The following is a 13,547-nucleotide window of genomic DNA, read 5'->3' as shown; positions in this document are numbered from 1 at the left end:
GTAGTTAAAATTAGTGGAGTCACCTCAGGATTCAGTGTTGGGTCCATTGTTGTTTTCTGTATTTATAAATGATATTGATGATGGTATATCAAGCTTAATGTCCAAGTTTGCAGATGATACGACACAAAGGTTGGCAGGTTTGCTAAGGACACTAATGACAGTACGCTGCTGCAATAGGATCTAGAAAGGTTGAGCAGATGGGCTGAGAGGTGGCAAATGAAGTTTAACATTGACAAATGTAAAGTACTACATATGGGAAGCAGTAACCCCAGAGTGACGTATCAACTCTGTGGTACTACACTGACAGTGGTAGAGAACGAAAAGGACCTGGGGTAATTTTGCAGGCAGACATGAAGTTTTCTGAGCAGTGTAGACGGTCTGCAAGAGTGGCTCATAGTGTCTTGTCAATGATATACAGGAATTTTTCTAGTAGGGATAAGGAGGTGATTATCCTCTTGTATAAGGCAATGGTCAGGCCACACCTTGAGTACTGTATACAGGTCTGGAGGCCTCATTTTAAGAAGGATGTAGAATTGTTGGAATGAGTACAGAGAAGGGCAACAAGATTAATGAATGGAACAAAGGGTTGCTCTTATAAAGAAAGGCTTAAATTTTGCAAATTAGAGTGTCTGGAGACTAGGCACCTGTGAGGTAATCTGATTGAGGTGTATAAAGCCTTGAATGGTTTGAGCATGCTCAATCGTGATGGGATTCTTCCTTTTGCTCAGAATAATCACCTGAGAGGGCTAAATTCAAATTGAGGAAAGACAGATGTAGGATAGACGTGCAGAAGTTTGCCTTTAGCCAGTGGGTAGTTGGTTGGTGGAACAGACTTCCATCCTTTGTTGTGGAAGTTGATAGCCTAAATAAATTTAAGGCTGAGCTGGACAAGTATTTGGAACGAATGGAGGGGAGAAATGGGAGCTGTTTTTTTTTTTTTTTTTTTTTGGCTGATGCTGCATAAGCTTGCTTTCTTGCATTATATGCCTCTACTAATGCTAATGCTAAAAATGCTAAAATATTTTATAGTGGAAAGGAAGAAAGTTTGCATTGAGAAAAAGAGTAATTTTTTGTTGGAACAAACTTCCACTTCTCAGTTAATCTGCTTAATTTTTCTAGGTCTTGTTCCAATAGTTCACCTTGATTCCTGCCATTAATTACTCTGTCAATCTTTGTATGATCTGCAAACCTATACAATAAGCTTGATATTCCTTCATTGATATGGAATATGAAAAAGAGATTTTGAAAAATTCCTATGTCTGATAACACTAATTAGCATTAGTAGAGGCATATGATGCAAGAAAGCAAGCTTATTCAGCATCAGCCAAAAAAAAAAAAAAAAAAACACAACCACTATTCCCATTTCACCCCTCCGTTCATTCGAAATACCTGTCCAGCTGAGCCTTAAATTTGTTTAGGCTATCAACTTCAACAACAAGTGATGGAAGTCTATTCCACAAACCAACTGCCCGCTGGCTAAAGGCAAATTTCCGCACATCTATCCGAATCCGTCCTTCCTCAATTTGAATTTATGCCCTCTCAGGTGATTATTCTGAGCAAGAGGAAAAATCCCATCGGCATTGAGCATGCTCAAGCCATTCAAAGCCTTACACACCTCTATCAGATCACCTCGCCGATGCCTAGTCTCCAGACCCTGTAATTTGCAAAACTTAAGCCTTTCTTCGTAAGAGCAACCCTTTGTTCCATTCACTAATCTTGTTGCCCTTCTCTGTACTCGTTCCAACAACTCTACATCTTTCTTAAAATGAGGCCTCCAGACCTGTATACAGTACTCAAGGTATGGCCTGACCAATGCCTTATACAAGGGAATAATCACATCCCTATCCCTGCTAGAAAAATTCCTGTATATCATTGACAAGACACCATGAACTACTCTTGCAGCTCGTCTGCACTGCTCAGTGAACTTCATATCTGCCTGCACAATTACCCCCAGGTAGTTGATACGTTGATCTGGGGTTACTGTTTCCCATATGTAGTACTTTACATTTCTCAATGTTAAACTTCATTTGACACCTCTCAGCCCATCTGCTCAACCTTTCCAGATCTTGTTGCAGCAGCATAGCATCAGTAGTGTCCTTAACAACCCTGCCAACCTTTGTATCGTCTGTAAACTTGGACATTAAGCTTGATATACCATCATCAATATCATTTATAAATACAGAAAACAACAATGGACCCAACACTGAACCCTGAGGAACTCCACTAACAACATTAGTCCACATTGAGCAGTGTCCATTGATTACCACGCTCTGTCTTCTACCACTCAACCATCCCTTTATCCATAGCAGCAATTTGCCTCCAATGCCACACTGCTCCAATTTGTGCAGCAGTCTTCCATGCGCAACAGTATCAAAAGCCTTTCTAAGATCCAAATATATAATATCAAAGTTATTCCCTGCATCCAGTTCTTTTGTGACTACATCATAGTATCCAATCAAATTAGTCAGACAAGACCTGGCCTTAACAAAACCATGCTGTGTCTGAGCTATAACTCAATTCTTGTCTAGATGATCCTGCAGTGCTTCTTTAACCAGTGCCTCCATTAATTTTCCTGGAACCGAAGTTAAACTAACAGGTCTATAATTACTTGTGTCAGCCTTTGATCCTCTTTTGTGAATTGGGGTTACATTTGCACATCTCCAGTCTATGGGTACCTCCCCTGAGTCCAAAAAAGCTCTCATAATTATGGCTAGGGGTTTGCTTACTTCCTTTGCTGCCTCCTTTAATATAACTGGATAGATCCCATCCACCCCAGGTGCCTTTTTTATGTTTATCCTCAACAATTTCTCCTCCACTTTCCTCTCAGTTATTACAAAATCATCTAGCTCACTGCCAATGTTTACTTCACCTACGACATTCCCCTTCCTGAATAACTCCTCATGTGTGAATGTAGATGCAAAATACTTGTTTAGATTGTTAGCCACCTGAGCAGGATCCTCAACTGTTGAACCATCAACATCCAGTGGACCAATCTGATTCATCCCTTTCCTTCTTGAGTTTAAATAGGTAAAGAACTCTTGTTTTTCTTTGCATCCTTTGCCAAGGAGTTCTCATAATCTGCCTTTGCCTGCCTAATCTCCTTTGTGACTTGGTTACAGACCAACTTAAATCTATCATAGGCTTCCATGTCACCCATTAATTTGTATGTATCCCATGCATTTTTCTTCTCTGCCATATGTCTCATTAGTTCATCTGACAACCATTTAGGCCTGAACCTTGAACAATATTTCTTGGTTGGTATGTAAAGCCTGGTAGCTTCCAAAATAAATTCTTTGAATGCTTCCCATTTTGAATTTGCTGTGGGTAACATCCTCAGTTGGTCCCACTGTATAGAATTTAAATACTGTCTCAGAGCATCATAGTCGCCTTTACGAAAGCAAAAACCCTTCCCTTTACTTCTGATGGTAGTTACCTCCTTGAGTAAATCCCACTTCAGCACACTGTGATCACTGCCACCTAGTGGTTCCTTTATCTGCAGATTCTTAATGCATGAAGAATCACTACTGATAATCAGATCAAGAGTATTACTCCCTCTAGTTGCCTCCCGAACATGCTGGTGTAGAAAACAATCATCCAATAAATCCACAAAAGCCTTGCTAGTGTGTGAGTGACCAACCCACAAATTCCAGTCAATATCTGGGAAATTAAAATTCCCCATTATAAGACTCTCTGATTTACTGGCCCACTATATTTCCCTGTGCAGTATCTTATTATACTCATCAGAGTCATTAGGCCTATAGCACACTCCTACTCTCAATATTGATTTACCTATGCTTATGTCACACCAAACTGACTCGACACTGCCCTGTCCATCGATGTCGACTGGTTTCACTTCCTTGGATTTTATGTGTTTTTTAACTAATAGCATAACCCTTCCTCCCTTCCTATCTGTAGACGTTGTACTCCCCAAATTCCAGTTCTGCATTCCTTATATCTGTGTGACACCGCGTCTCTGATATCGCAACAATATCTGCCTTTGATGTTTTGAGCAATACCTCAAATTCATCAAATTTATTTACTAAACTCCTAGCATTGGTGTACACGCAAGTATACATGCACCTGTTTCTATTCTTAGCTACCCTAACACAACCCACGTGTTTACTTGTACCGCAATGACTTCCAGCAGTCTCTGAAATATCCTGCATCTTGTTTTTCAGGCTTCTGCTCATTCCAATAGAAGCAGTGCAAGAATCTCTTTCACCTCTGCCAGTGGCTACTGTAGCATAGGTAAATCAATATTGAGAGTAGGAGTGTGCTATAGGCCTAATGACTCTGATGAGTATAATAAGATACTGCACAGGGAAATATTAGTCTTTGCCTCCCCCCAAGCTAGCAGTTTTCCGACCCACCTAACACTGCCTCGATAGCATCAGCAAATATTCTTGCACCCTTTCTATTTAAGTGTATCTCATCCCTGTAGAAGCAATCTCTCCTGTTAACAAGTACAGTCCAGGCTGAAAAAAATTCTGATATTGTTAATAAATATTGAAAATAGTAAGGACCTACCTGGCAATGAACTCTGAGGTACTCTACCAATAATATTAGTCCAAGAAGAGCAGCAGCCCATTTGTAACATCTCTCTTCTGCCCCTCAACCATTGTTTTATTCATAGCAGTAGCACTTGCCTCTAATGCCAACACAGCTCCAATTTCATGTGGAACAATGTCAAAATTTCTTCTTAACAAATTCATGCTGTGATTTCTTTAGAACTGTATTCCTGTGAAGATAATCCTGAATTACTTTAGGATTATTGTAACAGGAATACAGACTTTAATGATGGCTACATTATTTTCTCTGGACCAGAAATTAAGCTTACAGGTTTTTAATTATTCCATTTGCCTTTTAAAATACCCTACCCCGTTTGTAAATAAGAGACATCTGCACATCTGCAATCTGAAGAGATCCCCCCCCTCCCGTATCCAAGGATGTACTCATAATTATGACCAGGATTGCTGCCACTTTTCTGCTTATTTTAATATAAGTGAATAGATTCCATCAGTTTCAGGTGCCTAATTTTCTTTCTTTTTTTTTACTTCTTTTTCACTTAGTTTCTAGTTATAACTTGTTATACTTCTGGCATTCCCATCCCTAAACTTTTCCATGTGTGAATTTAGATGCAAAATACTAGAGAACAAGTAACGGTTAGTCTACAATTTGGTACCCCTGTTGACCAATCATTGCAAGTAGCAGTAATTGACAGGCCTACCCCTTTCTACTTGTTGCTTTCCTCACAGTGCCTGGAAGCTCTGACCTTTTCAGTATACAGTACCCATTTTAGTTAGTGTGCTTATCCTTTCCCCACCCATTGCAACTGTTTTAAAATCGGGAACTCATTTTTCAATTTTAAAACAGTAAAACTATGAGGGAAAGATGCACTCCTATGCTAAGTAAAAAGGAACCAGTGGGAGGGGCTAGGCCTGTCAATCACTCCTACTCAATCGATCTGAAGGGGTACCAGATTGTAAAGACTAACCCAAATAACACAAAAGAAGTCTAATTGGGAACACATAGGAATTTAAAATCTCACTTTATTTATACTTTGACTACATTAAAACTTTTGATAATATAAATTTTTCTTTCCCCCCTCCCGCAATTCAGTATAGCAAACTGTGAACAGCTTGGAATGCATGGGTTTTCCAAAACATGTAACAACTGTTTCAAGATGACCAATTCTACATTAAAGTAGAAAATGAGCTCTCGGACTATTTCAAAACCCAAAAAGGAGTCAGCCACAGGTGTATCCTCTCTGTGGATCCCTTCAGTATCTATGCTGAATAGGGGCACCTCCGTAGGCAGGAGCAGCAGTGCGTAGCACACGCTTCTTGATTAGACCGGGGTTCAAGCCTGTGACCACCAAATACGGAAGATACAGAAAGGTCAGGGAATGACCACCGCATATCCCAGGAGCAATATGGCCTTAGTTGCTAATGCTCCTAAAAAACCAAATAACAAACAAACAAACTATGCTGAATATATTATAAGAAAAGTTTTAGATCATTGGAAATTGTCTGGAACAACTGCTCACACATAAGGGAAGCAACCAAGAAGAAATCAAAAATAGAGAAATTGGCTGCACAATGATGGTTCAATTATTAAAAATTTGGAAACTCACAAGAACATCAATCAAGAAAAAAAATTAGTCTTGAGTCAACCCTTATTTTCTCAGTGGCCTTATACAGGGCTGAAACTTGAACTCTCACCAAATCAGACAAAGAACAGTTTTGAATTCTGATATGGCAGAAGGATATTAAGAATCTCCTGGGATAATGAAAACAATAAAACATCTGAAGATAACTTGCTGGAATTCTGAAAGAAGGAAACTTTCCTAAGTTGGGCACATTTCCAGAAAAAATACATCTACAGTACAAGGAAAGGTGGAAAGGAAAAGAAGACCAAGAAAGAGTGATGAAGAACATGACCAAACTTAAACAAGACCTAGAGGGATACAAAAAAAATTGATTCTGAAGAAAGGTAAAGTATTTTGTAAATGGATTTGTAAAATTAGGTTCTACTCTTTCCCCTTTTTATATCATATCTCTCCTTCCCCTAGATGAGCTAATCAGAACAAGCTGTCACTGTCAACTATTTGAAATAATATTTCATTTAAAAATCTTTGAATAGTGTACACCCAATTCTTATTAAGTGAACTCCATTAAGCTGTAAAATGAGATGCATAAATTAATAAAAAGAAATTGTAACCTCATATATGATGAGATCTGCTAATAACAATCTAATCAACAAAGATTTATTGGTTAAAAAATATAAGGTAAAAAGATTCTGGAAAAATACTGAGCATTCTTTAAAACTAAAATACTAAAATTCTTTGAAATAAATTCCCCATACTTATAAATTAATTTATAAGTGTTAATTCAATTAATATAATTATGATATAAAATACCATTGAACATGTGAATATTTTACATGTTACCTATAAATTTAAAGAGAAAATATCATTCCACTGTACTACAATTATGAATGAATGAACAAAAAACTATTAAAGCTAATTCTTATTAATAAACTGTTGGATTGATGGAAATAAAGCTCTCCTGCAATGAAATTTCCCCTGACTACAAAAGAGCTTGAAGGTTGAGGTAGTATGTTACTGCCCTTCCAAACAATGATCAAATTTCAAATAGAATTTGTAACTGGGCCTTATCCCTGCTCCAGCTTTCAATCATTGGTAAATTAATTAATAATTAGCTTAGAGTTAAAGTTTTCCTATTCAACAGAAGTCAGTTAATCAGAAAACACAAAGACATTTAAAGAAAACATTTAACATAAAAAATATCGATTTATATTGAACTAGTTTTGCATCTCTCTCAGTCAACATAAAAGTCTGGAATGTACACCCAAAAAAATCTTCCTCTCAGGCCCTGTTGATAAGCTTTTGCATTGTTGGATGATAAATTATATATAATAATTTAATTATTATGAAAAAGTAATAGTTTTAAAATACTACATAAAAAACATTACAAAATATAATTTTTACATCTATCTGAAAAGCCTGCATTTGGAATACACATAGCTGATTAAAATAGCCATGAAGAATAAAAATGATGGGTACACAAAATTTTTATGGCAGATTTCATGCAGACTATTATTTTTAATTTGTTTTAATGCAGACTGTTATATGTTCGCAAAATACACTTAAGTGCATTCAATGATAAGACAACTGGTGTCTTTTATAAGCTGAATGCCAAAAAAAAAAAAGAATATCTGTACATAACTGGAAATGGTGAATTAATGAGCACTTAAACCTGTGTGGTATAATCTGCCTTTAATTTCTTAAAGAATTGCAGATTATTCTCAGACATTTTTGGTACTTCCTGTAAGACTTCTTCAGTGACTGTAAAAACAGCAGAACTGGTTAATTATGTTGATATGATTTACATAAAGCTCTTAATTTTTTTTGCACATTATTTTGATTATACATTTCTTATTTATTTAGGTTAAAGTTAAGGATTAGTCTTGAATCAGTAACAAATAGCCATTAGCAAACATCAGGTAAAGATTTAAGTTTTAACGATTTTAGATAATTTTACATTAGTTGTTAATTTGGTAAATAAAATTAATAAATCAATTAAGATTAAGTAAATGGATAACTTGGAATACTTAGTTAAGTGCTCATTATTTCATCAATTTCAAGTGCTTGATATACCTGCACACCATGCCACTAAAAGAATATTTAAAATAACTGTAGAGAGAAAATTAAAAAATATATGGAGAAATAATCTGAAATGCTTCGACCGATTTTGAATGATTCGAGGGAAACCGAATTTGTTTTTAGGGCTGTGTTAGGAAGGAACTTCCACCTGAAGTTTATTTGTGTTCAGCGCTGTCTGAATATTTTAGAAGCTTTTTTTTTTTTTTTTTTTTTGGCACACACTATATATCCACCTCACTTTATGATACAACACTAATATTGCATATAAATATTTACATGTTATTCTCAGTTGAAAATATTCACAACTGCATCTTATGAGAGCAAATAACTATAGTATAATACTTTTTAAAACAGTTTTTTTTTTAACGTAAAGCATTTAATAATGGATTCGTGCGTGTGATCACTTGTTGCACTTCGTTAAACACAGCAACAACGCCCCTGGCATTTTCAACACCAAGGTATAATAATTTCTTTAGTATCTCAAACTCATCTGAATCGAATTATTTCCAAATCAATGCAGTGGCGCATCATCACGAGCATGGCTCGAAAAGAAAAAAAAAAAATGCGCAAGGTGCATTTTTTAAGCGCCTTTCATTTTTCTCCTTTCCTTTTGCTCCCCTCCCCCTTTTGAGCTCAGATCTGTAGTGTAGCACCATTAGCATCACTTACATCACAGGATAAAATACCACTGTGGTGTTAAATAAGGGTTGCTACAGAGGTTAATTTTGTCAGAATTGACTTAGCTTTCACTTTATTTATTTATTTATTTTTTATTTTTTTTTTGTTTGCTTAGATACGTAAGCAAAAATAAAATTTCAAGGAAAATGACAAATACAACAGCTTAAAATTACATATATATGTTAAAACAAGGCTGCCAAGAAATGGCTTCTTTTTTTGTTTTTTTTTACTTACAAACAAAAAGTTCAAGCTGCCACTCGTTTTATAATGTATTTTCTTACTGTATCAAAGCAAATCAAAAGGGAAAAAAAATTTTTGCAGAGGTGAAGGGGCAATCCGGTCTCAGAAAGTAAGCAACATTGAATGCGTGTTGTTCTATATAAACAAAAAATGGATTATTTTATTCTTTTTTTTTTTTTTTTTGCATTAAATGTTGCATTCTCTGCGAAGGAGATGAGTAACGCAATCTGGTTAAACACCGTGTGAAATTATCAATCCTTAATAAATTTATGCTTTTTAGCCGTTTCCTTTTAATCCTTAATTATAATAAATGCATTTATTCTGTTTTTTCTCATTTGGAAATGTACTTTCCTAATATTATCCGTATGAATGAGAGAGAGAAAATAAAATTCAACATGTGTTTCCGATTTTACAAACAGAACAGTAGGTACAAACAGTTCACTGCTATGAATTGAGATCTAGTCCACTGTCAGTGTCGGCTTGCGTGACAGTAATAATAGCGCACCCATACGGGCGAAGGGAGGCTTAGCCGTGCTACAACTTACAATGAGCTCGCTGCCTGCTACTACGGATAAGGTTACTCACCTTCTCGTGCCTTCAGATAAACGGTATTAGCAACGATGTTCTCTAATTCCATCAGTTCCAGCTTGATATATCCAAAGTAAGAGGGTCCGTAATGAACCCCTCACCCACAAACTAGACGTTTTCGCACTAAAATTACCGCCGACGCCACTCCGTCTGGGTGTGGTGATTCTAAAATGGCGACGACCAACTGGTGAGCATTCATCTTTCTGATTGGATGAAATGCAAAGCATTTCGGTTGGAGGACGCCGGTTATTTGACAACCGCGCGGCAGTGAGCATCTATGTGGTAAAAAGCTCCTTTTATTTATTTATTTATATTGTAACAAGACACCGACTAATATTCGTTATTCCTTCATCCTTCACTTTACGATCTCTTGTGAGTAGTGTTAGTGCAATATGCAAGACATCCCGCTGTGGCAGATGTTTAAGGCATAACTGCAAGCGTGCTAACTGGTACAAACTGGGGTAAAAGTATAACGTTAAACATTTTAGTGTTTGATGCGCTTTCTGTGGTATTACTCTTCTCATCTTTTCCTTACAGAAGATACCTCTTATTTCTTCAGAAACCACCCAGCTTTAGTCACGGTTGCCATCATCTAAAGCAGTGGTTCTCAAACTTTTTAATGTGAAGACACCCTAAAGCCATTATAAAAAATTCCCGGTACCCCAGCACCGGGTACATGGGCGCTGGAAGAATATTTTGTAAGGTGCGCTGGAAGAATATTTTGTAAGGTGGTGCATGTGCAAGGAGGTTTTTTTTTTTTTTTTTTTTTTTGAAAAATGCATGAAAAAAAAAAACGTTTGGCTTTTGGTACAGGATTTTTAAACAAAAAAAAAAAATTATTTAAAAATTGGCCTCATACCGCATTTTATGCACAATTTCTATCTCTTAAGAATAATAAATTGTATGAAAAAATCTAAATTAAAGAAATAATATTCGATTGTTTTTTTCATACTTATTTTAATGTTTTTAGGACAATAAGGACATTTTCTAATTTATATCCAGAAACTAAAATAATTCAAAATTTTAAAAAAATGAAAAAAATACAAAATTATATTGAAATTTTATTAATATTAAGAAAAAATGCTTATTACAATAAAAAAAATATTAAAAATAGAACAACACAGAAAACAATTAATGTGAATCATGTGCTTGATGCGATTTACATAGTTCGTTTATATTTGGGGGTATTTTAGACTAACATACTCGCATTTCATGTTCATCCGACTTCAGTCTTTCCCTCTTTTTAGTTTTGATAGAAAACGAGCGTAGAAAACCCGAGTTCGCACAAGTACTATACGAGGTATAAAATTGTACCAAAACTTGAAGTGCTCTGGCTCCTATGTTGGGATATTCCTTCTTAATTAATATCCAAAAGGATTCGAGTGAAATGTTTGAGTATTTTAATCGCAACGTACAGTCATTGCGAATTTCTATTAATTCCTCTTCTTCTTTAAGGCTTAACTCCATTTTATTAGATGTCAATTCAACAAACGGATTTCGTATCCAGTCAAAACTGTAGATAGATATACTGTATCAGGAAAATAATGACAAATCTGTTTTTCTAGTGATGACGACCTTTTGTAGCGACGGCCACGATGTAAAAAAGTAAAGTGCAGCCATTATCAACCCACTACAGGATGGAAGCCTCCTCGACAATTCATGCTGAGGGAAATGGACCATAATCTGCCACGCTGGTCCAGTGCGGGTTGGTAGATCGACCGTATTCAGCAGTCAGGGGCGTGAATCCCGGTCTACTCAAAAAGCGTGTGCTACTGCACTCCCGCTTCAGGGATGGTCAGAAAAATGGCAGCTATGCTTTAATCCAGCAAAGTGCAAGGTCTTACACCTGGGGAACAGTAATCCCAGTAAGCCAATAGCCAATGCTAAATTTGACGTCGCGGCACCCACTTTGAGAATCACCGATCTAAAGGAAAACAAAATTTAGCGACAATGAAGATTTACTGATTACAGTACTATTTATTTATTATTATTATTTTTTTTTATTTAGTGGCGTTCGTTTTTCAAACTTATTCCCAGCTGACTACTTATTTGTTTTTTAAGCGTGCAAAAATAAATAAATAATAAGAATTACTATCTAAAACCTCCAGTTTTTTTCTCTCATTGATGCGAGGGCGAAATTGACAGATATACTTAATTACTTACTAAGATTTAATTACTAAGAAAACCTCTGATTAACAGATTTACTAGATTTGCTGAGCAAAAGTTAATTCTTTCCTTTAAGTTAAAGAATTAAAGTATGCAGATACAGCTTATGGTCATAAGACACGATGAGTACAAACTGATGAAGGACCTCCATGACAGTGCAACGGCTCTCAAACTTTTATCTTTACTGGACACGCAGCATACTCTGAGAACGTCAGGCTGACACGACTATAAAAACACGCGAAATATAAATACCGAAAAGCAAAATGAACTTATATAAATAATCAACATAGATTTTCTACTTGGAGAATGACATGTAAGTAGTAACCATATTAATGGAATGCCTGATACTCCATTTTGACAGATAGCTGTTCATATTTGGGAGCGTGCGATAACGTTCCAACTTTAGGGTTCCAGCTATCTAGATGGGTGTCAATTATTATTGAATGGCTTTTTTATCTAATGGCTAATCTTCATTGACAGGAAGAGATATTCACACAGAGAAGCTGATACAAAGTTGCATTTTGTTCTTAAAGCTTATTTTTAAAGGAATGTTGCGTAAATTGAGGAATTTGGCAGAGTCCACCAACTGCCAAAATCCGTCTTCTTTTGCTGGGATTTGTAACGGGGGAAAAAACTGTGGTGATAAAAAAGCTAAGGAAAATAAGCCGATGAATGCATATATCCCACATATGGAAATTACCAAAATGGAAAAGTGAATGAACTGTTAATGTGGAACTTTTTTTTTACTCTCCAGCTCTTTTTTTATTATTTTTTTTTTTATTGAACAGCTTTTTTCTTTTTACGGAATTCTATTAGTTCAATCTTCAGCTCAATCTGCAATTTCTGGTAAAAAGAAGTTGCGGATTGATTGTTAGTCAATAGAATAAATCTTTCGTTGGATTTCATTTTAATAATTTGTAGCACGGGAATTAAGTGGGTGGCATTCATCTCAGTTTCACTAAACTGCAGTGGTTTTCAATCGGGGTGCCGCGACACACTAGGCTGCCTCAACAACATTCTTGGGGTGCCACGTAATTTGGGTTTAAGTTACTTAAAGTTATTATTATTTATTTTTTTTTTAAATTTGTACATTTATTTCATTATAAAAAGGTGTACGGTATCCATTGTACCGTATCTTTTTAATTTTGTGGTGATCTATAATTGATCTTTATTTAGTACCTCTATATAAAGAATAAAATTATTATATAGGTATATATTAAAAGGTCGAAAACCACTGTGTTAGATATTTATTTTAGCCTAGGGGTGCCGTGAAAAAAATTACTAAGAAACTAAGGGCGCCGTGAACCGAGATAGTTTGGGAACCTCTGCACTAAAGCATTGCCGACCGGGCTAGCCGGGTGGGTAAAGTGCCTACCTGGCAACCCAAAGGTCGCGGTTTCGAATCCCGCCTCGGGCTTGGATCAAAGTACTGCAAAAACCTTGGGAGGTGCATTATGGCCACAGAAGCCGATGCGCCAACAACTACCAAAAAAAAAAACTAAAGCATTGCGTGACGTGGGAAATTCTCCGATGTTTCATTTCTATCTAATTTTTATATTGGTTTACCACCTTGGACTGAGGCGGCGGGCTCATGATCGTCTGCCAAAAAGAGATTCCTATCTCAAAAATCAAAGTCTTGGCTAACATTGAAGGAATTTTTCTCCAACTGGGCAGTGGCTCTTATACCTGC

At 36.2% G+C, this 13,547-nt stretch overlaps 1 protein-coding gene across 4 annotated transcripts in view; it reads right to left on the bottom strand.

Annotated features, from left to right (window-relative positions):
* The window catches only part of LOC150078261 (G protein-coupled receptor kinase 2-like), a 527,814-nt gene extending 517,850 nt beyond the window's left edge, over positions 1 to 9,964 (bottom strand). For all 4 annotated transcript variants that reach the window (XM_090385326.1, XM_090385325.1, XM_090385328.1 and 1 more), the window contains exon 1: positions 9,689 to 9,964. In XM_090385326.1, coding sequence (XP_090241452.1) covers positions 9,689 to 9,740 — 52 coding nt within the window. In that variant the 5' untranslated portion in view covers positions 9,741 to 9,964. The remainder of the gene's footprint in view (positions 1 to 9,688) is intronic.
* Positions 9,965 to 13,547: the final 3,583 nt, after the last annotated feature.

This window comes from Mastigoproctus giganteus, chromosome 11 (genome assembly GCF_048544385.1).
Source record: "Mastigoproctus giganteus isolate SK-2022 chromosome 11, ASM4854438v1, whole genome shotgun sequence".
Lineage (NCBI taxonomy): Eukaryota > Metazoa > Arthropoda > Arachnida > Uropygi > Thelyphonidae > Mastigoproctus > Mastigoproctus giganteus.
Note: the sequence above shows the minus strand (reverse complement) of the source record. Positions and strands in the feature narration are given on the sequence as shown.